A 27,187-nucleotide genomic window follows, 5' to 3' on the forward strand; every position below is an offset into this window, starting at 1 on the left:
CCGGGGCCCTTGGACGTGATCTAGGTTCCTATTGGCCAGAAAGGCGGTGATTTGCATGTGGCGGTGCCCTCATGGCCTGCCGGGAAAGGGCGGTGCTCCTGGGCGAGGCTGCGGGTGGGCGTGGGGCGCTGCCCGCGGTACCGGCTGTACCGGGCGGGTCACAGCCGGGCGGTGACGGCAGCGCGGGGCTCCCCCTCGGCCGCGGGGCGAGGGGGGGCATCGCGGCGGCAGCCCTCGCTGCTCCTGCTGCCTTGTGCCCGTCGAGGTATGAGGAGTAGGCTGGGGGACGCTCTCCCCTGGAGCTCTAGGCGCTCTCCTCGGAACCGGCTGGGACAGCGCCGGGGCGCCCGCCGGGCCCGCGCTTTGCTGTGCCGCGGGGCTACTACCGAGCATGGCTCCTTGGCCTCAGCCTACCGCTCCTTGCTAGTCGGGGTGGGGGGTGAGTGGGCAGTTCTGAACGAGAACGGCCCGCGCGGGCCCCGCCTGCCGCCTCTGGTGGGGCTGGGCCGCCCCGCAGGAGCCCCACCGGCCGCAGCGCTGCGGCTCGCTTGGCAGCACGCTGCTTACCGGCGAAAGGGTTAGATCAGTTCTTCGTAAAGGTTACTAGTAACTCACGTGAAGTTAGGCACGTGTAACCTCCTGGGAAGACCTAGTGTCTTCGCAGCTTCCCGTGTTCTTGCAGAGCTTACACTTGTGTAAGTACCCTGAAGTGGGAATTTTTTAGTTTTATTTTTTTAAATAAACCATCTCCAGAATGAAGAAGCTTTACTCAGTGATGTACTGAATTAAAGGAGGTTGAATTTTTCTTGCTACTCTACTGCTGTGGCCAGTTTTCCAGTGACTGCTCTCTGGTACTTTCATGAGCTGACTTCACGTTAATTGCTAGGAACAATGATTTCCAAAAATCTTTCAACTGGTACTGTGTGACATACAGGTTTTTTTCTTAAATTCTTTGTAGAAGGAACATTAGATCATCCTCTATTTGAAACTGTGTTACTATCATAGCAGGAAAGGACGTCTTGGCCCTCTTCTGAGGCAAATCTTTGTAAGCTATACCTTAGAAATCAGTGTCTTAGCAGCTTAAACTTCACGATGACATCTGCGTTATGGAAGATTGGGCTCTCATGGAGAGTGTTGCAAGTAATTATCTTGCAATGATGAACTAAACTTGAACATGCCTTGGCCTCGGTGTCATCTATAAATATGCTGTAGAATGTATTTGTGAGTAACCAAGTGTATTGCTATAAATGGAATTTGTAAACAAAATGAGAGCAGAATTGCTCAATGGGCTTGTCTCCACTGTAAAGCTTTGCATTTAAATCTTCGAAATAATTAGGATGGGTTGTTGTTTTTTGAGAGAGTATTTTTGCAGTTTTGTTACAATGTAGCACAAGATCGTATGGCTTATTTTTGCCACTTGGTTTGACCCCAACCGATTTTTACAATATTGACAGGAAATGATGCATTCTGCATCTGCAGTGCTATGTATTTCCATGGTGCTTTGCAAAGAAACATGAAGGTATGTTCAGCTCCCCAAGGAGCTCAAGAGTTGAAGGTTTCCATTCTCTCTGTATGTAAATATCTTTATATGCTTGAATAGCCCCATTGCATCAAATGGACTGTTAAGGTGTGAAATTGCTCATGTGTGTAAATGTTTGTGAAAGAAAGACTGAATAAAAAGGAGTTAGACAAGAGCTGAGAGGCAGGGGGTAGGTTGAGATGTCAAAAGACACTTGAACTTTCTTTCGTTCTTTTTTTAATAGTAGGGAGGGTCCATGATCATGCTTTGGCAGACCTGCACAGATACAAAATGCAAATAATCTTTCTGTGTTTGTTGCCATGGTTTTATAGACTAGGCAAGAACATTAACTTGGATTTGCTGTGCATCCTGTGTATTTTAAGGTATGATAACAAATTGCATGTTTATTAGAAATGGATCAAGCAATACAGAACTGTCCAGGAGAAGGACAAAGTTAATTCTTCTGTTGTATGTCTCTTTTTTTTTTTTTTTAATTCTGCATGTAATGTGCATGATCATTACATTATTTATAACATGAAAATACTCTTCCAAAAATCTTAGGTGTAAAAGCCACCAGTACAGTGCATGTTGTCCTGTATTTCCTTTTTTAGGTTATTTAGAAGCTACTAAGTTTCATTCATAACTCATTTGTGCTAAAAGGCTCTTAAGTTATTTAATCTGACAAATGGTAATGGATGATCTTCGTGTTACTAAAACAGTTCTTTCCTGTTTCAGGTAAGAGGATTTAAACCAAAGGTCATGCACCTATTGTTAATCCTTTATGGCTTACTAAATAGGAAGCACCTAATTGTGAAACTTTCCCCCCCCCGGCATGTGAGGTCAAGCCCTTAGAGGAAGGGATGAAATGCACTGTGTGGGACTGCACTCCTGAAATCTGTCTTGGGACTACAGGGACTCGGAGCTGTTAGACATCTTTTATGAGTGCAGTGTGCAGGAAGGAAGATCTTTGTATCCTAGGATGCCCTGCTCATTTGTCTGTTTAGGATACAAATCCTTTACAGCAGGTCTTCTCTGTTGGGTATTGGAGGGCAGGGAACTTTAATATTCAGCTAAGCATGCACAAGTAGGGATGTCCAGTTCAGTTACTGGGCAAAATTTTGTGTAACATTGAACGAGGCAATTATGAAAGCTGTAAAAATGGTCACTTGAGCAGAGACAGTCAGTGAGGTTTTCAGATGATTTTTATTCCAGCCCAGAAAGGTATTATAGACTAGACGATTGCCTGAGGCTCCTGCTGGCCGTGTATTTCCAACTTGATTGTACTACGTAATTGCAATAGTTTCCCCATTAGCCTGGTTGTCTGAGAAAACAAGGCATCTGCCCACACGGTCTGCTGAAATGCTCCAAGTCTGATGCTCTCAAAAAATCCTGTGGGCACTGTGCTTTGGGAGTGGCACCAATGTGAGCTAAAGGTGTTATTACGTGTCCAAGAATCCACCAAGAAGAGATGCCAGAAATGACCTTCTTGGAGCTGATGCCTTGTAAGGGAGAAGATAAAAAGCTACAGGAAATGGGACTGTCAGTGCTGGTGCTCAGAACAGTTTATTCTAGAGGGGTTGCTGAGCTTGTAGTAAGACAGTCTAAAGCCAGTGTTTTGCCTTCCTACCTAAAGCCTATCTTTAAGTTTTGGAGGAGACATAGAGTGTTTTAATGAAGTCTGCCTCCCACCTAGTACTTTTTCCTACTTGCCTAACAAAACTGACTCTTTTTTTGTCAGAAGGGTCCCAGTAATTCCTGTGTAATTGGAAAAGGTGTGAAATGCCACATAAATTGCAGAATATGTTACACATGGCCAGAGTCAACATAAGTCAGTGCATGCAGAAATTGCTGGTCACAGCTGTGTTGGAGTGGCTCCTTTCCATCCGCTTGTGTGGAAATGTTGTGACTTCAGAGGAATTTAAAACCTTTGTGGAGTTGACAGCAGTATGAGGACTGGATCTTGAATTCTCTTGTTTTGAGTAAACCTGGCCGTGAAGGCTGAATGCAGGCCCAGCACGGGTGAGGACTGGGGATGGAGCTGCGCTGTCCCTGGCTGCACCCAGGGGTGCTGGAGGAGGGGAGGGTGGGGTGTAGGCACAGCGGCAGGAGAGCTTTGGGGGGCTACAGCGCAGCGTTAATGCATGACGTAACTGAAGGCAGCTGCTGATGCTTGACCATGGCGCCCGCGCGCCGTTCGAGGGCGGCGGAGAGTCAGTCCGGCGCGGTCGCTGCTCGCCGCGCTCCGCTACCGGCCCCGGCTCGCCTGCGGGGCGCCGCGGGGCGTCGCGGCCGAGCGCGTTCGGCACTTTCCGCTTCTCTTCGGTGTGCGAGCGGACCGCTTCGGTTATTCCCGTGACTCTTCGGTTCCAGGTCGGGAGTTTCCGTGCTCGAGGCTCTCCGTTGTCAGGGGTAACGCGAAGACTCGCGTAGCCGGTGCGGCCTTCAGCGCCGGGGCCGCACTCCGGGGCCGCCGGCAGGTAGGGGCGGGCGAGGGGCCCTGGCTCCCTGCGGTCGGCCCGAGCGAGGGCGCCGGGCACCCTCAGAGGCTTGGCCGGCTTCTTCCCGGTCGGTCTGGGCCCGGCCGGCGGGAGCGGGGCCAGTGGCGCTGAGCCTGAGGCAACGGGGCGGCCGGGCCGCTGCGGGCGGCGGGACCGGGGCGGGCGGGACCCCGCGCGTTTGTCGCGCCCGGGGCCGGCAGCGGCGGCTCCTTGCGGGCTGGCGAGTGCTCCCTGCAGCTCGGCCGAGGTGGCCCACGCAGGTTTCGGCCCACGCGAGGCGCTGGCCCGGGGCAGAAGCAGGCGGGGCTCGCCTCTGCGCCTTTTCACCCTTGGTGCGGGTTCAGGATTTAATCAAATTTTTACTATTTATTCTTCATGTTTTGCTGGTTAGAGGAATTAATATTCAGTCGTCAGCCATCTTTTTGTAGCATAACTCAATTTTGTGTTCCAATTCTTTTTCTGGGGCTATTTTAAGCATTTTCAAATGTAAAAGCTAGCATTTCTTATAGATTGGGATTATAAGAAAAACCTGTGGTTTTACATAGGTAGTTGTGAAGACTTGTCAGGGAAACACCATGGCAATGCTTACGGGAAACTCACCTTATGAACATGCTTGGTGATGGGTTTTCTCATAAGCTTGTGGCTGGTAGCAGTTCCACAAGAATAGCAAACCTAATCATAATCAGCCTCCTTTAGATGCTAAATGTGCTGACAACATTGTCAGACAGAGCGTAAAAGTAGCTTTTTAATAATTGTCACCAAAAACAGAATAACATATTTTTTTAAAAAACAAAAGTTTCCTAGTGTAGATGATTGTCTTTTGAAATAAGTGCATATATTCTGGCTCACTGCTGTTATTTGTAGCAGTAGGAATCCTGATGTTATCTATCTAAATCCCAGAACATTCAAACCAAACAAATACAAGTTGATGAATTATTAAAATAAATTACAAACCAAATAGCTTTTAAGTAGTGAATTGAGAGGTTTGTCTGGAGGGAAATTGTCCTATATCAGAGGATAATCTTCCTCGTAAAATGACTGATTCCTTGTGAAATCTGACGCATGTCTATGTTGGTGGGTGCAGACAAAGACAATCCTTTGCTCATGTTCTGAGGTGATGGCCGGTTATCAGTCTGCATTGGCCCCTGTATTGGTGGCATATGACCGGTGAGCTGATAAACCCTGAAATAAGGCTTGATTTCCCCAAAGGACACGATACCACAAGCACGGGGCCACGTTGGTATGGGTCTGTGATGTCTGGACTAGACCTGCCTTGTGTCTGGCCAGTTAAGAAGAGGGACAGAGAATGACCTTGAACCTCTCTTTAACTTTTCTGTGTGGGCAGACATTAGTGTCATGTCTGATGTTTGCCAGCATGAACCTCATGAAGTTCAACAAGGCCAAGTGCAAGGTCCTGCATCTGGGTCAGGGCAATCCCCAGTATCAGTACAGGCTGAAGGATGAAGGGATTGAGAGCAGCCATGTGGAGAACAAACTGGGGGTACTGGTGGATGCAAAATTGGACGTGAGCTGGCAATGTGCACTTGCAGCCCAGAAAGCCAACCATATCCTGGGCTGCATCACGGCGTGGCCAGCAGTTTGAGGGGGGGATTCTGTCCCTCCACTCCGGTGAGACTCCCCTGGCAGTACTGAGTTCAGCTCTGGAGTCCTCAGCAAAGGAAAGACACAGACCTGTTGGAGCAGGTCTGGTGGAGGGCCATGAACATAGTCAGAGGGGTGGAACACCTCTCTTGTACGGAAAAGACTGAGAGAGTTGGGGTTGTTCAGTGTGGAGAACGAAATGCTCTGGGGAGACCTTAGAGCAGCCTTCCAGTACTTAAAGGGGCTTGTAAGAAGAGTGGAGGGAGACTTCTTACCAGGCCTGTACTGATGTGCGAGGGCTAATGGTTTTAAACTGTAAGAGGGTAGGTTTAGTTTGGGCATAAGGAAGAAAAGTTTTGTGATAAGGATGGTGAGACGCTGTAACAGGTTGCCTAGAGAAGTTGTGGATACCCCATCACTGGGTATTTTCAAGGTCAGGTTGCACAGGGCATAGATCAAGCTGATCTAGTGAAAGATGTCCCTGCCCACACAGGGTCTTGGATTAGATAATCTTTAAAGGTCCTTTCCAACCCAAACTGTTCTGTGATTCTATGAACTCTGAGGGGTTTTATGAAGTGCTTGTGGGTTATTTCAAAAGTGTCCATCAGGTATATCTAATCTGATTACTGAGATCAGGTATCTGGACTTGGTCATGTTCTATTCCAAGCCACAAAATGTTTAACTTTTCCAGAAATTCTCTTCTTTTAGACCCTGAAAAAATAGAACATGTAGTGCCAGAATAATTTGTAGAGATAGTGCTACTGTTTTCTTTTTTTTTTGACAGCTTCTTTGAGGAAGCATCTGTCAAAGCTGCAGTTTAAGTACACACGCTTGAAGCAACAGTAAACGTGACTAATGAATTCCCAAGATTACAGCAAGCAAATGAACATTAGTTCAGTGATTTTTACATCACTGCGTAATCCACTTAGACAAATAAATTAACTATTTGTATATAGCAGTCTCTTGTACAATTTTGTATAGTTCTTGAGATGCTGAAAATTATTTTATATTAGGGATTGTCCATAATTTGCATGACAATATCACTGAATCTTGTTTTAGTAAATGCTACTCTGTCTTTTTGAATACATACAATATTGATTGAAAAATTGTTCTTGCTGTCTATTAATGCTGAAAGGGATCATTGGCTATTAATGAATTGATGAAGAGAAGCAGTTTGTAAGCTTGACAAACATACCTTTTCCCTTCTCTGAAGGGGACTGAAATAGCAATAATAATAGGTAATACTTATGGCTATAGATGCAAGGAACACTTAACACCAGGAAAAAGTGGCTCTAGAAAAGGCATTACAGCTGCGTGGTTTTGTATTATAAAACCATTATTTCATACCAAACATGTTGGGGTTTTTTGTTTTGGTTGATGTAGTATTTGTTTTTTTCATTTAGGCATCTCAAAGTATCTGAAAGTGAATTTCTCTTCTAGTTCGAATTCTGAGCCTATATAAAACTTAGATTCAAATGTGGACTAAATTTTTCTCCTGTTAGAGTAAAATGAAACAGATGAAGTAAGAACAAAAGTGGTAGAATGGGTACAGTATTTTGGAACAGAGCTGAAGAGATAAGAAAGCTATTAAAAACATGAAAACCACTCAAATTTGACTGTTTTATTGCGGTGGTTTTGTGTGGCAATAAAACTAGACTCACATGCTGCTGTAACATGGAGGTAAAGGTGAATGAATCTCATTGAAAGATCAAATTGCTTGTCTTTAGGCTAACTACGCATTTCTGTTTGCCCATCTGGTAGTTCATGTTGTTCCTTGTAATATCAGAGGCAATGTATGGAACTATCAACTTATTTTAAAATGTTACCCACCTCTCTAATCTGTGGTTAGTCAAAGGTGTTAAATCTGATTTAATTTTTCTCTTTTTTTTTTTTTTTGGCAGGGCTGGGGGGAAAGACAGCCTTCTTAAAAGCAAAAGATTTATTTTAAGCACTGACAGAATATTTGAAGTAAAGAGATGTTAAAACAAGAGTCTGTTTACATCCTGTGTTGGTGTCCATTTGGTGATTTAGGCAAATCTAACTGCTATGCATATATGTGCCTGCAGGTTCTTAAATCATGGTTTAGCTGTGCTGAAGAAAGTCTCTTCCCCTGAAATGTCAAAGGAGTCTTCTGAACATTTCGAAGCTGGCATTTTTTTGTTTTTTTCTTTTTTGTTTTGTTCTTTTCCACCAGGTCTCGGAGTTATTCACTAATAACTCAAGGTGTTTTTCTCCAGCTGTTTTTCTTTTGAAACCAAGCCAGTAAGATCACACAACATAGATCCCCAAAACCATCTCTGTATTTAAGATATTAAAGATTAATTCCTCCTTTTCTGGCACAAAAATCTGAAAAGAGCATTGCTTTCAAGTTCTTTTCCTTAGAACATCAGCACTTAGAATATTTTCATTCAAATGTAGGTAACAGTTTAAACATAGGAAACAGGTAGTATGAGTTAAACTAATACTGTGTAATTTCAACAGTACAGGCTCCAAAGTGGTGACAACTGTTAAAACTTACCTTGAAAGCCTAGATAAGAGCCTTTACAACATAAAATCATATCCAAAGATGGATGAAGTACTGGAAGTAGTTTCTTGCAAATTCTGAGTTCTTTCCGAGTCCTCTGAAACAAGCCAGCACAAGCCACTGGTGAGAGTTTGGTACTAGCCTATGTGCACTATAAATCTACAGACTACAAGGCTTGGTATTCCTCTGTTTTTGTTTTGGTTTAGTTTGTTGTGGTTTTTTTTAAATACCGCTATGACCTTTTTCATGTCTGTGTAGTGCCTATTAACAAGATGATGTTGTAGTTTTTTTTTTTTCCACGTTTTTAAAGCATACTTGTTATTTTATATATATTATATATTATATAGCATATATACCTAGCATGTATATGTTATATACTTAAGCATACCTTTTAGAAATGTTTGTTTTCCTTGTACAGGTTTGCAACCTGTGACAGCTGTTGTTGTGATGGCTGTGTATGTGGATCATCGAACAGAAACTCCGGATTCAGTTGCCTCCCCTTCTCATATAGCCTGGCACCCGCTTCATCCACTCCTGGCAGTTGCTTCCATCAGCACAGCGTCTGGGGGCTGTGTGGATATCTACCTGGAACAGGTGAATAAGCAGCAGGTTTGCTTTCGGAATTGCTATCGTTTTGCTGGTTTGAAAATTCACTTTTTTTAATCTATGTATTTGCAGCCTTCCTTAGGCTTCTTGAATTTCTCTCTCTGGATTTTAATTACTGTCCATGTCCCATGCTATCTAGAACACATCAGATTTGTCAGTTACTGATCACATTTTATAAAAAAGGTCTTCAAAACTTAAATTGATCTTTCCATGAAATTTAATTTTTACAGCCTTTAAGTCTTGTTTGTGGTGGTTACTCGTTTGCTTTTTACTTCTCATATTATGAGAATTTCAGGCTTATAAGTAAAATGGACACATGGTGCTTCTTTTTTAAACTCTTAAGTGAATTAAATATACTAAGAAATGTAATTTTAAAAAATAATTTCTCCACCTTGAGACTGAACTGATTTGCTAGACTCAGCTTGTCCCATTTGAGTAGGCTGTTTCCTACTACAGTTTCTGCCTGTAGACAGATACTTCCTTTGCATACTCTAAACTGTACACACAAGGCTTGCGTAGGACTTCAGTTTGCATAATTTTCAGGAAAAAAAGTGGGCTATTTAGGGAAGTGGCACTACAAGCTATCTAGCAGCAGACATACTGGAAATGTTTAAGTGTTAATATAAGTAGCCTATAAAATGTATACTTTTCAAAGTGCATTTTGAAAAACTGTCATCCAGATTTTACAAATAGAAAAATACATAGAGGAGTTAAAGGATCTGCCTGAGATAGTGTTGCAAACCATGTACAAGAGCTATTTAAGCATTAGATTATTCTGTGTCCTTAGTGAGGTGCTCTATCCTTTCTCAAAAGTTGGGGGTTTTAACCTTGAAATATGCTGAAAGCTTTCTCATCTTTCATACAGAAGTGAAAGACTGATATTTAATGAGAGCTGCTTGTGTGTGCTGTGAGGAAGAACAGTGTGGAAAAGCAGAGTGAGACAGTCATTTAACGCTGTGTTTTCATTAGCAATTTTCAAGTGGATTTGCTGCATGTTGTAGCACACTTTTGTCCATGTGAAACATCTGTGAAGAGAATTTGTGCAGCCACTTCATATCTCTTGCAGGAAGCTCTATTACATGCCAGTCCTGTATCACAGAAAAATATCTTGTTGACTGGGAAGCAAATCTGAAGGTTTAGCTGCATCCTTATACTGAGTTTCTGTTGTACTGAGCTTGCCCTTTATTTCCATTTGTAGGGAGAACATGTGTCTGATGCACACGTTGAGAGAAGTTTTCAGGTCACATCAGTTTCCTGGCACCCTTCCAGACCAATTCTTGCAGCAGGCTGGGAGACGGGAGAAGTTGTGATACTTAACAAACAAGACAAGGAGCATCACACTGTACCACCACATCATAATACCAAAATTACAGTCCTAAACTGGAGTACGAATGGTACCTGCCTTGTGTCTGGTGATGGGGTGAGTAGTTGAAATGCCAGATCTATGTTTGATGTGGAAGGCAGTGTTGCAAGCCCTGTGATGGAAAGAGGTTATGGAATGGATTGTTAAGGGAAGAGATAGTTGTGGGGAAGAGAAATTTCCTTGCTTTAGGTACAAATTAGATCTGTTAGGCAGTGAAATCAAATCTCAGTTTTAACTTTTTCTTCGGTACTCATTGCTGTTCTATCAATTTAAAGAAATAAGCATCTAACATCAGTATGTGCTGATCAGATTAGGGTTTAAGGCTATTTCGTGGCTGGGGCAATTAAGGCATAGACAATTTGAATATTTGCTCCTGTCTATGCATGAGTTTTGTGGGAAACTCTGGAATATAGCCCAGCTGTCAAGAAACACATTCCAGTTACAACATATTCGTTTGCAGTAAGTGCATAGTAATGCTCACTTAAGTACCAACCCCCCATGTTTTTATTAATACTCTAAAAAGGAGTCAAGCTTATTGTATGGAAAATATGTTGTGGAACTACTTGAAACGTGACAGTCTTTATTTCTTGTTGAGCTGGTTGCTCTTTTAGGTAGTGAAATGAGAAACTAGCTATTGAATATTTAGCATTCAGGATTAAGTATTCATAGAAGTTTCTGGTTTTGCCAGTTCTTGAGTCAGCAAATGAAGAAGAAGAAGAAGAAGAAGAAGAAGGTGGATTTTTCTATATTTTCCCTGATACAAACTTGAGCTTGTCCAAGAATTTCAGTTCTGCTCTTTGAGAATTACTACCTGTATGAGTCAGAGGAAATGCAATTTTAAATCGTCCTTTGTATAATTCTGTTGCTGCATTTGACAGAAATGCAGAACTTCAAAATTGAGTAAAATATTAATTTATCCTCTTCTTTATTAGAAAAGACAAAATGCTGCCCGGACAAAAAAAGGTCACGCACAGTGTAACTGAGGCCTTGTTTGTATACAAAAGCCACAGCTTCTATTAACCCTATGTTTATGAAGAAACTTTTTTCCAATGGATTTATTTGGTATCAGATCACAGTAATGAAGTAATCTTAAAACAGATATAGCTGTTCTTACAGGCAAATTTTAACAATCCTAACTGCTCCTCTGATGGGATTAATCAAAGTAGAATAAGCAGTGGATTCAGGGAAATACTTTAACATGACAAAACAAAGCCTGTGCATGTGTTGGCATGAATGGTCTTCAGTTTCATGTAGTGTCAATTGCTGTAGTTGGAAGGACCAACGTCTATATATGGATCAGCAGCACAGCTGAACTCAGAGACGTTCGTTATTGCAAAATAGCTGTGTTACCCTCTGCAGACAGTGAAACACACAGCTGAATATACTTTGAGATACTCCCTGGTGTCCCTGACCAATGAAATGTGGGTCCTTAAAAATCTGCAGCTGTGTGTCTGGTGGCTAGCCTGAGCTTATCAGCCTTGCTCAGAGCCCAGGCCTGTGAGGCTGAGCACGCAGCTGGCCCAGCATCCTGTGGCCAGCTCCAAGACGGTGTGTCTGCCCAGTACTGTGCTGGGTGGGCCCACTCACCCCTTGTGTTACACACTCAGGGGTGTTGTACCACGGTCTGCGGTGCAGCGTAGGTATGCTTCATTTCCTATGTCTTTTCCAATAGCTTTTAAGTTTATTTTAAAAATGTTTCCCATGAAGGTTTATATTCAGGAAACTACCATTAGGTGAGTGCTGCTAGGATCATACTCTGCTCATATTAGAGGAATATCATTAGAAAGAATGGGGTCCTGATTTGGTTTCTGTTTGATCTTCACTGGGTCTTCATAACAGAGTGCTCAGCTGAGGACATTCAGTCATCATAAATCTAGAGTTGCAAGAAAATTATTTGAAGATAACTGCTTAAAGTTGGAATAGGATCCTGTGAAAATCAAAGCTCTTAATTTGTGTTTTAAGCAACAAGTAACACGGATGACTTCCAGGTTTTAATCACGTAAAAGAATCCTAAGAATCTAGGTGCTTTCTATAATGAAAGCCTATTTATAAAGCAAGTAGCCTTTCTAACAAGAAGCTAAAGCTTTGAGTTGTTAAGAATGATTGGGAAGATACAGGATACCTGAAGAGTAAATCTTACAGATTATAAGGTCAATGTCCTTTGTCCTTTTCAAATACCATTTGCAAGCAGACCAGTTCTGCATCCTTTCTATAACCAGTCGTGCTTAGAAGAGGTAGTGAGCTTTTTTGTTTCCAATCTCATGTGTTCCAAACTCAGAACTGGGTTTGCAACTAGGTTATCTAGATACAGGATAGGGTATCTAGAACGAGATGGAAAGAAGGTCAGCAGCTTTACAAAGCTGCAGGCTTTTCCTCCAGTTTATACATGGTGCAAGTTTTCTTGGGATCTCTGGAATTGGGTGATGTTTAAAGCTGGATGAAAAGTGAGAGAAGCCAACAGGACATGAGCTTTCAGGTCACAGGATCTTGTGATTTCCAGAGGTAACCAGCAAATGTTACATGAACTGTAAGTGGTCTCTTGGGACAGGGGTACAGCAGTTTCACAGATGCACAGCTATGTCACATTCTTTAAGCTGTTAAGAGTCAGCACCACACTTTAGTAACAGTTGTGTGAGGTATAAATATTACCATCTTCCTGCTGAAAAGAAGTTAGAACTTTGATTCTTGATTTTTGGGAAGAAAAAGAAGGAAATGCTTCCTTGGAAGGCCTCAGCTGCATCCCATGTGGCTTCTAGTTAGGATTGTGAAGAATACTCGTTTAGAGTGTACCTCTGCTACTAGTCTTTCACTTTTAGAAAGGCAATACTCCAGTGAAAACAATAAAGAAGGATAGAGCAAATTATGCCATTTTGTTATCTATCTTAATGAAATAAAAGGAGATTGAACTTGATATTGAAAATTGTTCCTGGGGTTTTTTTATGTAATGCTTACACACAGGGCCTCCAAATGCAATTTGGTTCCCTAAGCACTAACATAATAACAACAATAAATAATAATCTTAAAATTCCAGCTGTGAGGCTGTAGCACAAGTCAGTTTGTTGGGATGGTGGGTGGTTAACGTGTATGTCATACTGAACTGTCTTTTTGCTTCTCTGCATTCTTCATTCTTTCCAGTCACCTGGGGTTTGATGCTTGTTCTGAGCTGGCACTGCAAAATGCACGTTACCTTCAGAACCTGTGCCAGGCTCTGAGGGCCAACTTATATTGACTACCATTGAGTTAATTAGCTAACCAGACTTCCTTTCTTTAGCATCTATGATTCTTCTAGTTACTAAGCTCTGTTTCTAAAAATGAATTCTTGTTGTCTGTCTACTCTGAAAGAAGAAGAAAGCTCCAGAAATTCTGAAATTTTTTGCTTAGGTTATCTGCATCCCGTGACTTCACGTATGTCTAGTCATATACACATGCTCATCTATATCAGTGTTACATATGCTTGCTCAGGGATGCATGTTTTATGCTTTACTTTCTCGATATCTTTTCTTTTAGCAATCAAACTGCTTGCAAGAGAGAAGTGGAAAGGGAGTTACCTAAACAAATACTTGCATATGCTACTTGCAGAGGAAAATGCAGGCTGTTCAATTTCATTGCTCTGGCAGTGTCATTTTCCTAAGAATGGATAGGACCAACAAGCTTTTTTTAGATAACTTCATTTTAAATAAGCAAATAACTAAAATGTTAAAGATAATTTTTATTCCTTGTGGCTTAGTTTTAAATGGGAGTAACTGTATGTGGTAACTAAATTAAAAGAAGGATGATGCTCTGTCAATAAAATGTTTATTTTTATTTGCATTGAGTAGCTGGATTCTCGTCTGTGCAAAGTGTAATGAATTAACCACTGTCTTTTTCTAGCATGGTGTCTTGGCTCTATGGAGAGTGGACCAGCGAGGCAGAGTGCAGGGTCCTGCCCTGCTAAAACAGGAGTACGGGAAATGTCTGTGTCACTGTGTCTTTCGACCACCACCTCCTGGCGAGTAAGTATTGTGTCCTGTCAGAGCATTGGTAGACCAGGTCTGTCCTTCCACTGAAGAACCCTACTCACAGACAAACCTTGTTAAAATATATATATATATTAAAAAAAGTTCTTTTCCTAACTGTCCTTTATTTCTAAGTTGTCCTCCCACTCTAGCAGCTGGCTATTTGTGTCCTGTATGCAGCAACTGATTTTCTTCCTTTTGTTTATTCTTTTCTCTCTGTTGCTGTTGACTTTTCTTCCTTTGGTTCTTCTAATTAGCCATGTTGCTGGTTGTGAAAAGCAGAAATCACACTGAGAACACAATTATCCATAAAATTATGAGCAAGAATAATTAAATTAAAAGTCAGTTCTTTAAATGTCATTATTTCTTTCCTCTCCAAGCAAGAAATAGGAAATGGCTGTAGTGTAAAAACACAAAACAAAACATTTTCCTTGTGTGAGCCACTTCTGTTTCACATCTCTAAAAATAATAATACATTTATGGTAAAAAAAGTTGAAACAATGATAATGAAAACTAGTATTAAAACTTCGCTTTGTATTTTTTTGAATTTATCCTTTTCCCAGTCGTGGTATGAAATGTCTTTGTACTCTCTTTATAATGTATTTTTATTAACTACTCATCCATTCTTTGAGCCGGAAAGTACCGTTATGTAAGGAGTTGGAAATTAAATATCCCTGTTTGCAGGGACTTTGTACAGCTGGCAAAAGCAGCTGTGAGTGGTGATGAGAAGGCCTTGGATATGTTTAACTGGAGAAAAGTTGGAGCAGGAACAACTCTGAAAATGGGACTCCAGGAAGGGCTCTCCTACTTTATCACTTTGACAGATGGTAAGAGCGAAACCACTTTTCCAGTCTGCTGGAAATTTGTTTCCTTAATGCTTCAAAATAGCTCAGTGCACAATAGCCCTGTTTTCATATATCTAATATCTAGAGTATATCCATATAGCCATCATATTTGTATATCCAACAGGATGGAGTGTTCATAGGAGCTGAAGTATGTTTGGTGAGAAGAAATACATGAAATTATTAGATTCTTAGCATCTTCAGGGTGGATCCTGTCCAAAAGGATACCCTAGGTGTTGGATTAGTCAAGCTCCCGAAGAACTGAGTGGAAGGAAAACGATTTCTAACACCTAAGCCTAAATAAAATTAGAACTTGTCAGCATTTTGTGCAAAGCTTCAAAATAATGCTTGTGTTTTAGTTTTGGTTTTTTTTTCTAGAAATAGGCCAATGCTGCTAGAACATACATTTTAAATTATTAATGTACTTTTTCACTGTTTTATTATGCTTTGAAACGATGCTTCAGTCTAAGGGAGCAAAAAAGTCTGCGTATCTGTTTTGTTTGGTTTTTTTCCGAATGTGATTTCTTCCCTGCTATTTGTCTTTCTCTCCCTTTTACTGTTCTGGGTACTAGTTTGCTCTGCTCCTGCCCCAGTTGTTCTCATAATGCCTTCTATGTCTCTCACCTGCTAACTCTTCAGACCGGTCAGAATGTGTGTGACAAATGTTTCTGGTAGAGGATTCGAGCATGTAATCCTTGATTCAAGTGTTAACTACAAAAAATATTTAAGTTGTGCTTAGTTGTGCAGCAAAATTAGTCTGATTCAATGCTTACGTTATCAAGAATGAAACCCATCATTTACACCAGTATAGCTTCTGTACGATTGCAGGACTGGCATTGTCCAGCTGGATGTTTGTTTGGCAGAACAGTGGGATATACCTTCACTTGATTAGTGAGCTACAAGCCTCTTTACTAGATAGGAACCGTTTAAATGGAAAAAGGCTATAGGGCACTTCTTAAACGTAAAAGGAGAGAATCTTTGAGTAGCTGTGCCTGTTATATCCCCCACTTCCAAAGCAGCTGTTGTGCGGTGCACAGCGCCATCTAGGGACAGACTCTATATTCTGCAAGTGACTGTCCGCATCTTGTTTCTTGGGCCTCCTATGCAAACTTTTCAAATTTCAGTTAAGTGGCACTGACTGTTTCTTTTCAGCAGTCTCATTGCCCCCGTTGATTTGGACATATGTATTTTATCTAGTCAGGGATCTGTTAGAACTTCAGACTCAGTTAATGTTTTCATAGTGTTTAAATTGTGACCTGTAGTTTTCCTCCAAGGTACAAATTCTCAGCCCAAATTTGTTTAATAAAAATGAATTAACACCCCCCCCCTTATTGCATGCTTTTGTATATCTCAAAAGAGATTTGACTAAAGACAATAGAGTGTCTTTTAAAGCAAAACTAAATAAACAATTAAGCTCCTACAAAAAGCCCAAAATAAAATAAAAAACCTCCCAAGTTTCAAGTGTTTATTAGTCTAGATATTTTTTGACTTCCAAAACACTGATCATTGTAGTAAAACAATAGATGCAGTTTAGGTAATGTTACATGAGATGCTTATCTGAAGAGAGGATACCTGAACTGATAACAATTTTTGGACCTTGTTTTGCAACACTTCCCATGAGCAGAAAAAATCATCTTCATTACTGAGCATTTGAAATGACTGGGGCGGGTATTGGGACATAACCTGAATCGTGGAGGTCATCCTGATATTTTTACTGAATGCACCCTTGTTTGTTTTCACTTCAAACATTTTAGGTCATGAGTCATAATCCTCTTCAGTCCACTTTGTATTTACTAAACAGCATACTTTTGCTGCTTTTTTTCTTCTGAATCTGCGTTATTTGCTGTACTTAATTAGCTCAGTTTTGTTAACTTTTGAGACTAGTCTATTGTGTGATAGTGTGAAAACATTTACTTAAAGTTACTCAGAAAGCTATAACCCCTAACTGCCTCAGCAGCTTCAAAATAGTGGGTAGCATTATCTGTGTGTTACCTGATACTTTATATAGTAATATCCAAGTACAGAAGGTTAATTTAACTTACGAAAAAATTTCAGGTGGCAAATAAAATCAAGGGACTGTCCATTTTTTGTGAAAGATGTCCTAAAACTGAGATTCAGTAGGTAATCAATACTGCAAAGTATTACTACAATAAACAGATATCTGTGTGATAGAAAATGCTACGTTGGAGAGCTATCACAACAATCCCTAGTATCAGTATAGGCTGGGGGATGGAGGGATTGAGAGCATCCCTGTGGAGAAGGAATTGGGGATACCAGTGAATGCAAAGCTGTACATGAGCTGGCAACATGTGCTTGCAGCCCAGAAAGCCAAGCGCATCCTGGGCCACATCAAAAGCAGCGTGGCCAGCAGGTGGAGGGAGGTGATCCTCCCCTTCCACTCTGCCCTGCTGAGGCTGCATCTGGAGTGCTGTGACCAGTGCTGGGCTCCCCAGCTCAAGAGAGACAGGGAGCTGCTGGAGAGGGTCCAGCAAAGGGCTGTGAAGGTCATTAGGGGACTGGAGCATCTGCCTTATGAGGAAAGGCTGAGAGAGGGGGTCCGTGTTCAGCCTGGAGAAGAGAAGACCAAGAAGGGATCTTTGAATGTCTACAAATGCCTTAAGGGCGAGTGCCAAGAGGACAGGCCCCCAGGTTCTTTTCAGTGGTGCCCAGCAACAGGACAAAGGGGCAACGGGCACAAGCTGCAGCACGGGCAGTTCCATCTGAGTATGAGGAAGAATTTCTTTGCTTTGAGGCTGTCACGGTGCTGGCACAGGCTGCCCAGAGAGGCTGTGGAGTCTCCTTCTGTGGAGACATTCAAAACCTGCCTGGGTGCGACTCTGTGCAGCCTGCTCTAGGAGACCCTGCTTTAGCAGGGGGTTGGACTAGATGATCTCCAGAGGTCGCTTCCCACCCTGACCAGTCTGTGACTTCTTACCAGGGCTTGTACTGATAAGACAAGGGGTAACAGTTTTAAGCTGGCAGGGAGTAGATCTAGATTAGCTACAAGGAGTGAAGTCTTTACTGTGAGAGTGGTGAGACACTGGAACAGACTGCCCAGAGAAGTTGTGGATGCCCCATCCCTGGAAGTGTTCAAGGTCAGGTTGGACAGGGCTTTGAGCGACCTGATGTAGTGACAGATTTCCCTACGCGTGGCAGGGGAGTTGGACTAGATGATCTTGAAAGATCTCTTCCAACCTAGACTACTGTATGATTTAACAAGAGAGATGAAGTTATCTGTTCGGTGTTTTATTTCAGGGGCAAAATGAAGCAGTATGGAAAGACGTGGAAGAGGATTTTTAATTGTTTTTAATACAGTTGGAATGTAGTGGCTGATAATATATTTGCAATAGTTTTGGAAGTTAAAACGTTCTTTTTAACTAGATACATCATATTGCCTCTTGGGCACAACATTTTAGCATAGATCCTTTATGTTCATTCTTATTTAAGTTTTCTACTTCATTTTTTGGGGGAAAATATTATTTCATTTCATAGGGGTTTTTGATTTGCACTGGCTTGAAATGCCAGGTTTATGTAATACAATGATTTGCTAAGAAATTGTGTGTAGCATGAGATCTGTCAGATTTCAATGACTTCATTAGTGTGGGTAATTCCTATAATACCATTTGCAAACTGCTGTACTGGTTTTTTTCACTCTGTAGACCTGTGCATGGTTTATACAGTAGTACAATTTAAGAAAATTATAATGAATTTTAAAATGTTGATAGGTACTGTAGTTGCCAATTCATGCACTATGTTGTCAGTGTTCTTGAAAAGGAACTATCCCATTTGCTTGTCAAATGAATGTAGAAAAGCTGTGTGCAGTGGAGTATTTCTAAAGAACGAAGAACATAGTTTCTGCAGTTTTCTGTAATCTAGACTGCGGTAAATTGCACCAATTCTTAGCCCCTGTTGTTCTTTCACAAAGTATTACTAATACTGAGGATTTTGGAAGCCATCATTCATGCACACACATGCAGAAAGTTTACATGTAGTTTAAAATTATTTAAGTAATTCCCCTCTAGATTTCCTGTATGGGGGGAAAAAGTGAGCAAGGTCTGGTTTATTGCGCTGGTCAACTATCATAGTCTGTATCCTGAGAGAAATTAGACGATGAATGAATTGTGGTTAGTTTTGCCTTTTCAGCACTTGAGGAACATTTTTATTAAGATAAAAAGCAGCAGCTGTGATTTATTTATTTATTTTTTTAAGCTAAAAACTGTGGACTAAACCCATACTTTGTGTACTACAGGTTCTGTGCATTATGTGAATGAGAAAGAAAAGATACGGCATGTATTGTCCACAGACAGTCTGGTCCAAAAGCTTCTGTTCATAGAGGAAAGAGATGTTTTAGTTGTAATAACGGAGAACCTGCAGCTGTCCTTGCATGCAGTTACTCTTGAGGGAGAGACAGAAGAGCTCATGAAGGTAGGATTCAGACGGCAGGGTAAAGTTGCAATGTTTAATCTTTATTTGTTAGGGTTTTTTGATGATCGCTTTTTTGCTTACAAATGAATCCACTCTCATTTTGGTTTCTCAGATAATACCTTGGTGAGCAAATATATGCTCATTTACAAGTGGAAGAGTGATGTATTATTGAACTTGGGAAGATGATTTTCATCTTGCCTTCCTTTGTTTTCTTAGTGTCTTTCATTTTGACCCTATGCTAATCTTTTCACACTTAATTTACCTTGTCTTAGTGAATTAGAGAAGAATTGAAAATTCCAGTATACTCAAAATATTTGTTAAAATGTCTTGCGGATAAATAATTGATAATTTGTGTCCTCTGTTTTATTATCATCAGTTGCTCAGAGCTGTCTTGTCTTTCAGATTAGCAGGAGCAGTATCTCCTCTTGAGGCCGTTGTCTTTGCCTGCAAATCTGAAAGATGGTTTAGTTCTCACATTGTGGAAGTGTTCTTCACAGCTTCAAAGGCTAGGAAGCTTTTAAAAAATAACAACCCACAAGTCGTAGAATCACAAATAATAGCATAGTGGCCTAAAAATTATTGCATAGGAACAAAACCCAAACTGAGGTCATTCAGGCTTACCATCATCTTGCCTCAAATAAAATACTGTACTGTTGGAGAATATTGCTTGAGGGGATGGAACCCAAACCTTCACCTTCCTAAGATTTTTTTTTTTTTTTTCCTTTCATCTAAGATCAAAAAAGACTGGGCACTTGTGTATTACAGGAGTGTTCACTTATTAATTGTTACATATTTTTTACTAGTTTTGGTATTTCACATTTTAAAGCCATTTTTATCAAATTCTAAGAGAAGATCTAGTGCGAGAGAAAAAAGAGCTTCTTACCTACTTAATTAACCCACTACAAGGTTTCTTTTATTAATTTTATACATTATATACTTGATGCATTTAGTAATGATCATAGCCTGAGAGAAACTATTGGCCTGTCTGAACTGACAGGTCTAGTTATTCTTCTGTTTTAACTTCTTAGCCAAACTAGACAGAGGCTTGCTGTCTTTCAGTGTGTTCCTCCTGCCTTCTGTAAATTTATTTATTTACTTATGGTTAACAGGTGAAGTTGAGTGGGAAGATCGGTCGTTCTGCAGACATCATTTTGATAGACCGTAGTCTTGTTGTTACAGCACTAGGTGAGACTGTCATCAGGTAAGAATCCTGTTTTAAAGCTGTTCAGGCTGCCCATGAGAGGTGCAAGCTAAAAGGTTTCTGGTCTGCCATGTACTGAATGTTTTACTGAACTGTTGGATTTTTTTTTCCTAACAAATAATGAAAAAACTCCCAATATTTTCTAATTTTGTTTTTCAAAATAAATAGAGAAATTAAAAATCCTGTTTCCTTGAGGACAAGAACTAATTCTATGTATCTTTCTTTCTCTCTAGTTACTTTCTTAGGCCATACTAGCTAAATCTGTGCCTTTCTTGAGCGCTGTTACTGATTTTTTTTCTGAAAAAATGTCCACTCAGGTTTTTTTGCATGAAAAAGCCACTTTGCTGTTCTTTCCATTGTTAATTCTGATTCTTAAGATTGTCATAGTATCAGCAACAGGAAAAAAAGTGCGTGCTTTTCAGGATGTTTCTTTGTTACTGTAGTATGAGACAAGTATTTCAGTTACTTCTATCCCCAGTTCTTTGAAGTTAAGTATGTTACTTTGCCATGCTGCTATGTTGCCATGTTCTGTAGTTTTTATCTTTCTGCATCTTTTTTTAAAAATATATTAAATCTCCTTTTTCCTGTCTTTACTATGACTTTGTCTACCTGTTTCTTCTAAATTTTTTGGGGGGCATGTTACATTAACATCAGTAGTTCGCTTTCTTGAGCCTCTCTATCTGCTACTATAAGCCAAAATGATCTGTTAATTTTGTGAGAATGTGATAAAGACCAAATATTAAGAAGGAATATGTTTGATGACAATGTTTACTTCTAGAAAACTAATCTGGAATCCAAAGGACTACTGGTTAACTGAGGAGTATAATTAAAATAGAGGAGGAAGCATAAGTAGGGAGGAGGAAAATTGCAACTAGACCTCACTTCTTTTTTTTCTTAAAGCTGGGTTTGATTCCGACCCCTTTGTTCCTTCATGGGTGAATGTCACAAAACATGCCGCAGATTAACAAATCAGAGGAAAAGGAAGGAGATTAAGAAATCCACATTCCAGAGTCAGCTGCTGCCAATTTAATTTTAAAAATTGAATGATCGATGGAAATAGAAAATTAATACCATGTACAGTATCCTATTGACTGTGTTTAGCAAGACATCTGGAGGGAAAAGCATTTTTAACACTCTTGTTTTGTATACCTTAGGTTCTGGGATTTGGACCGAGACGAGAACTATATGATCTCCTTAGATGTGCAATTTGGCTTTGAGGGAGGCGAATGTATTAACTGTGTTTCTTACTGCAGTGCTAAAGGTGAGAGATAACATGGCAGCTGTGATCTCTGGATCCTAAACCTTGTCAAACCTCAGCCTTCAGTGTCCTGTAGTCGTTTCAGTATGTTTGTCTTGTTACTGAGGGTTTCAGTAACAGCATGTGGTGTTAAAGCGTTTTAGTTCAGGAGTGTGATTTTGAAGGTACGAGATCATTCCATACTTGCCACGTTTTGTCGCAGTGTGGAGTTGCCTCCTGACACACAAGCTGGATTCCCTTCGATGACACTGAACTGTTACAAGTACTCCTGGAGTACACCTAATGCACTCCAACGTGTTATGGGCATTTGGTCTAACAGCCCACACTAGAGCTAATGCAAAGTAGAACTCACCAAATATGTATACCTTGAACGTCAGGTCCTTAAAACTGATGTTTTCTATGGAGCTACTGCTGTGCATCACCTTGTTTGCCAGCGTAGGCATAGCTACTGTCTACTGGAATAGTTTTCAATGGTGACTTGCCCATGGTGTCTACAAAACCAGCTGTTCAAAAATAAATGGTTAAAATGAAATCATTGTCTGATACATGTAGTAGATAACTTCATCTGGTAGCTTAGAAAATGGGCCTTGCCACCTGTAACTTTTCCTGTTGTTTTTCCAGAAAGTTTTTGCAGTAAGGCAAAGAAATGGATGCTGCTAGAAGGCAGCTTCTCGGTACCTTAAAAGCAGAGCTAGGCTGCCTGCTGCTTTGTATAATAAAGTGGATTTGTTTTCCTGAAGTTTAAGATACAAAATGCCTAAAAGGTTTGTGAATGGCAGGTCTCTTAGCAGCTGGTACTAACAAAGGGAGAATAGCTATGTGGAAGAAAGCAGCAGGATCCAATCAAAGCATACGGGCTTTGGAGGGCAAGGACAGGTGGAATCTCCAGGCACCTACAGAACTTGAAGGAAACGTGTCTCAGATAAAGGTAAGACAAGAAAGTCTTGTATGTTAGTAGGACTTCACTAACATTAGGTGAATAGATCATCTTTGTGAAACAGACAAATGCAATTGCTGTCATACAGATATGTGCACCAGCAGAGGCTAGTCCTCCTTCAGAAGAAGAAGGAAAAGCCATCAGGATCAAGTAACTTTTAAAATTGGAATTGGGCAGAAATGTTACCTGTTTGTAGCTGTTCTGTTACAGGCAGGGTTGAAATGCTCAGCAAGCGAAGACACTGAAATGCAAATGCATCTCTTTGTCTGGGAGAATTATCAGTCATGGCATCCTTAAATCCAAACATTTCTTTGTTATGTGTCTCATTGACAAACCTTATGGATTCAGCACCCTGAAATTATTTTCTGGAAAATACCATTTATCAGAAATCTCAAATTTCCATAAATTTATTAAAGTAGCAAGCAAGAAAATCTGACTAAATGCATTATGTTGCTTGTAGATAACTTTCTTCTTCTTAGTCACTTTCTTAGTGTAAGGTTTGCTCTTACTTGTAGTTGCAAAAATAAAAAGATGCATTTACAACCAAACATTCTTTTGTGTGAAGATATACCATCTAGAAGGGAATGCTGTATTTTCACATACAAAATTATGTTTTCAGCTGCTTTTCTGCCAGAAAAAATTTCTTGTTTGCTAGATAATTTTTTGTCTGACTGATGGGGATGGTAGGTTTTCTCTTACAAATTTGCAAAAACAATGATTTAAAACATTTTGACTGCTATTTACAGTATTCTGAATGCTGAAGGCTATGACAATACAGAGCATTATAGTATTTGTTTTTTAATGCTTGGTCTGTTAAGCGTCAGGGTGCAGCATTTTTATTTATTTGAAATATTTACAAATAAATAAAATTGGCTGAGGCAAATGATACGAGGTTCCACGAGGCTCAGCGCTGGGTCCTGCACGTGGGGCACAACAGCCCCACACAGAGCTGCAGGCTTGGGGAAGGGTGGCTGGAAAGCTGCCCTGCAGGAAGGGACCTGGGGGGCTGGCGACGGCTGGCTGAATGTGAGCTAGCAGTGTGCCCAGATGGCCAAAAAGGCCAACAGCATCCTGGCTTCTCTCCCAGTGTGGCCAGCAGGACCGGCGCGGGGACCGTCCCCCTGTACTCGGCACTGGTGCGCCGCACCTTGAATGCTGCATTCAGCTTTGGGCCCCTCTTGGGGACGCGGAGGGGCTGGAGCGTGTCCAGAGATGGAAACGGAGCTGGGGAGGGGGCTGAGGCACAGGTCTGATGAGGAGCGGCTGAGGGAACTGGGGGTGTTTAGCCTGGAGACAAGGAGGCTGAGGGGGGACCTTCCCACTCTCTACAACAACCTGAAAGCAGGCTGTAGCGAGGTGGGGGTTGGTCTCGTCTTCCAAATAATGAGCAACATCACAAAAGGAAACGGCCTCAAGTTGCACCAGGGGAGGTTTGGAATGGGTATTAGGAAACTTTTCTTCACTGAAGAGGTGGTCAAACCCTGGAACAGGCTGCTCAGGGAAGAGGTGGAGTCACCATCCCTGGAGGTATTGAAAAGGCTAAACCAGGGACATGGTTTAGTGGTGGGCTTGGCAGTGCTGGGTTAACAGTTGGACTCTATGATCTTAAAGGTCTTTTCCAGCCCAAACAATTCTATGTTTCTATAACCTTCACAGAAGTCATTGAAAAAGGTTAGCTAGAACATGAAGATCCTCCCAGGAGAAGGGGAGAAGTGAACTTTTGGAACCCTTTATGCTTGTGTTTTAGCATGTTTTGCTAGAGAATTTGGACTACATAAACAGTAAAGGGCTATCAAAACTGCAGAAAAGAATAAAGTAATCAAAAAGAAACTATGCATGCAACTTGGTTTTACAGATCGTGGCATTATTAAGCCCTTTAAATATGTGATGTTGTCTTGCAGTAGTAAGTGTGAAGCAGTACAAGAATATCTTAGGGAAGTGGCTTTAATTTAAAAAGCACTTCTGCTTAGACTAAGGGAGCATGGGTAGCTGGCTCACAGACAAAATAGTTCTAATCTGTAATAATTCCTATTCATTGACTATAGTTTTATTTAGCTAGTAGGACTTTGTATATTTATAAAAATGTTTATTCTATCCGACCCATTGTCATCTGTCTTGGGGTATTACTGTGACTGTTCAAGATCTTAGATGAAACTGTGTGTTGTGCCTTTTGTTTTTTTCTCTTCCTGTTGTGTGCAGTGGGGCTCCCGAAAAAACCTGCTGGCCGTGAACACCACCAGCTCTGTGGTGATCCTCAGTGAGCAGGCCATGTCGTCTCATTTTCATCAGCAAGTGGCCGTTGTCCAGGTGTCTCCTAACCTGTTTAATGTGACCATCTTCAGCACAGGAACCACACACACTCTTTGTGTTGATATGAGTGTTAATGGAGTCTTCGCTACTAAGGTTATTTGGATTTTTTTTTCCTTTATTTGCTCAATCGGTTGCCTAGTTCGGCGTATGGAGACCAAACATCCTAAGTCTTTAATGTAACCCTTCTCTGATATTTAATGTATTGTGTTGGAAGTATTCTGATGATGATAGCAATGATGCTGAGGTGGAGCTGATTTTTCAGATAGCACAGTGACTCAGTAATTCTATAGGGGCTGACCAGAGAAATTCGGGGTTACTGAAAGCCTTCTAACCTGATATACAGGGGAACTAGTAAACGGTGGCTATTGCTGGAGGTCTTGCTGTGTTCTTGCATGAATTCCTGTATGATTCCAAAAGAAACTGAATTTACATATTCTTTTGCTTTTTGATTGTTTTAGGATGCTGTAGTATTCTGGAATGGGAAGCAAGTTACTGTCTTTGAGTGCTCAGGAGATACCTTCAGAAATGCAGGTAGGACTTAGAACAATGGTCGGAGCTGAAATGGTTCTCTTCCTCCAAAGTTAGACATTCTCTTCATTCATGAAAGCTGATGGACTGTAATCATAAGTGCAAAGTGAATAATATTATTAACACTAATTAGACACTATTCCCATTTTGCAAAATAGAAAGATTATGGTATAAAAATCATCAACAGAACCAGAAATCAAATTTCAACTCCTACATCAGTGCTTTATTCACTAAATATGCTGAGATATAATGTGTGGGTTAACCTCAGAATATGTGGTATTCCTGTATGTCAGTAGCAGTGTGGCAGCAGAGGTAAGACTGAAGATGATGTGCATCTGTAGGCATAGAATTAAATATATATCCTCTTAACCTCTGTTCAGCTACAATCCAGTCCTGCAAGTACCTAAAGACTGAGTATGCTTCATTCATAGAGTTCCTAAGGCATCCAAGTGTGTGACTGGCCTTGACAACACCAAGTGTCTTATTGCTGTTTCCCATAGATTAGATGTATACCTGACTGTCACATATAGAGTTGAAAGGTATCCCAAGAGCTAGCATATATATACGAGGCTTCACACAAAACATGATGTGAGGATAAGGCTGCTGCTTTGTATCTTTTGAGTCATTCCCACAGCTGACTAAGAACAGATTTTTATATTTTTTCTACTTCTGTAGCCGTAGCTCCTGTTGCCTTTCACAGATAGGTCATGATGGTGGCTTTTCTGTTTTGCTTGGGAGAAAGCTTAAAATTACACAGCACTTATGTAGGAACTGGGAAGGCGGGAGTTTTAGCTGTCAGGAAAATCTGATCCATAAATTGCTGTAGATACAGCTAAGTCAAGTACATTAGTTTTTTCTATGATTAACTTTCCCTAAATATTTCTGCCTTGAGAAACAGGTTATGCAGAGTTCCATCAATCTCACCCAAAATCTTGAGATATGTCTTTTTAGAACCATCAAGTGTTTTCTGAGAAGTGGCTTATCTTGTCTATATTCATTCATTTATTTTATAACTTTCCAAAGCTGAATCAATGTGTTATTGACACCTTGGTGTCAATAACAACGGTCTACTACAGTCATGAAATTGAGAGCCGCTCTTCTAACTCTTCAACTGCAGTTCAGTGAAGGAAGGAGTGAATTCTCCTAACCTCAACTCACATTGCACTAGTCTTTTTCTTTCTTTCACTCCCAATACAAACTCCTTCCCATTCCTCTTCCACTGAATTTGATGAGGAGAGTGTAAAAACCACCCGTTTTCAGTAGGAGTCCCAGCTTTTGGTTGTAGTGGCAGGATGGAAGAAGGCTGCAATATCAAGGAGTCTGAGAATCAGTAGGGACTGACAGACTGAAAAATAGATTTGGTGCAAGATAGTGGAAATTGAATGCTTTAAGTCAAAACTCCCTTTTTAAAAAAAAACCACTGTTTATTGTAATGATGGCTTTATTATGGTTGTTCCAGGCTCTTTTCTCTGTGACTCTCCAGTTCTGTCTGTTCATGGAGAAAATCTGTACACAGTTGAGCCATATCGAGTCCAGGTCCGCACCTGGCAGGTAAGGGCTGATGAAACCATGAAGTGAC

General features: G+C 40.9%; 1 protein-coding gene across 10 annotated transcripts in view; it reads left to right on the forward strand.

The window, feature by feature from the left end:
• Positions 1–184: 184 nt before the first annotated feature.
• The window catches only part of IFT140 (intraflagellar transport 140), an 85,904-nt gene continuing 58,901 nt past the window's right edge, over positions 185–27,187 (forward strand). For 6 of the 10 annotated variants that reach the window (XM_037384000.1, XM_037384005.1, XM_037384006.1 and 3 more), the window contains exons 1-12: positions 3,887–3,996; positions 8,562–8,737; positions 9,948–10,169; positions 13,983–14,104; positions 14,792–14,934; positions 19,199–19,374; positions 20,484–20,575; positions 21,730–21,836; positions 22,613–22,761; positions 24,970–25,173; positions 25,539–25,611; positions 27,068–27,159. In XM_037384000.1, the coding sequence (XP_037239897.1) occupies positions 8,591–8,737; positions 9,948–10,169; positions 13,983–14,104; positions 14,792–14,934; positions 19,199–19,374; positions 20,484–20,575; positions 21,730–21,836; positions 22,613–22,761; positions 24,970–25,173; positions 25,539–25,611; positions 27,068–27,159 (1,527 nt within the window). In that variant the 5' untranslated portion in view covers positions 3,887–3,996; positions 8,562–8,590. Of the gene's footprint in view, positions 696–3,335; positions 3,539–3,672; positions 3,997–8,561; positions 8,738–9,947; positions 10,170–13,982; positions 14,105–14,791; positions 14,935–19,198; positions 19,375–20,483; positions 20,576–21,729; positions 21,837–22,612; positions 22,762–24,969; positions 25,174–25,538; positions 25,612–27,067; positions 27,160–27,187 lie in introns of those variants that run through there. The other 4 variants (XM_037384001.1, XM_037384003.1, XM_037384002.1 and 1 more) reach the window with 4 other exon arrangements.

The sequence above is a fragment of the Falco rusticolus genome, chromosome 4 (assembly GCF_015220075.1).
Source record: "Falco rusticolus isolate bFalRus1 chromosome 4, bFalRus1.pri, whole genome shotgun sequence".
NCBI lineage: Eukaryota > Metazoa > Chordata > Aves > Falconiformes > Falconidae > Falco > Falco rusticolus.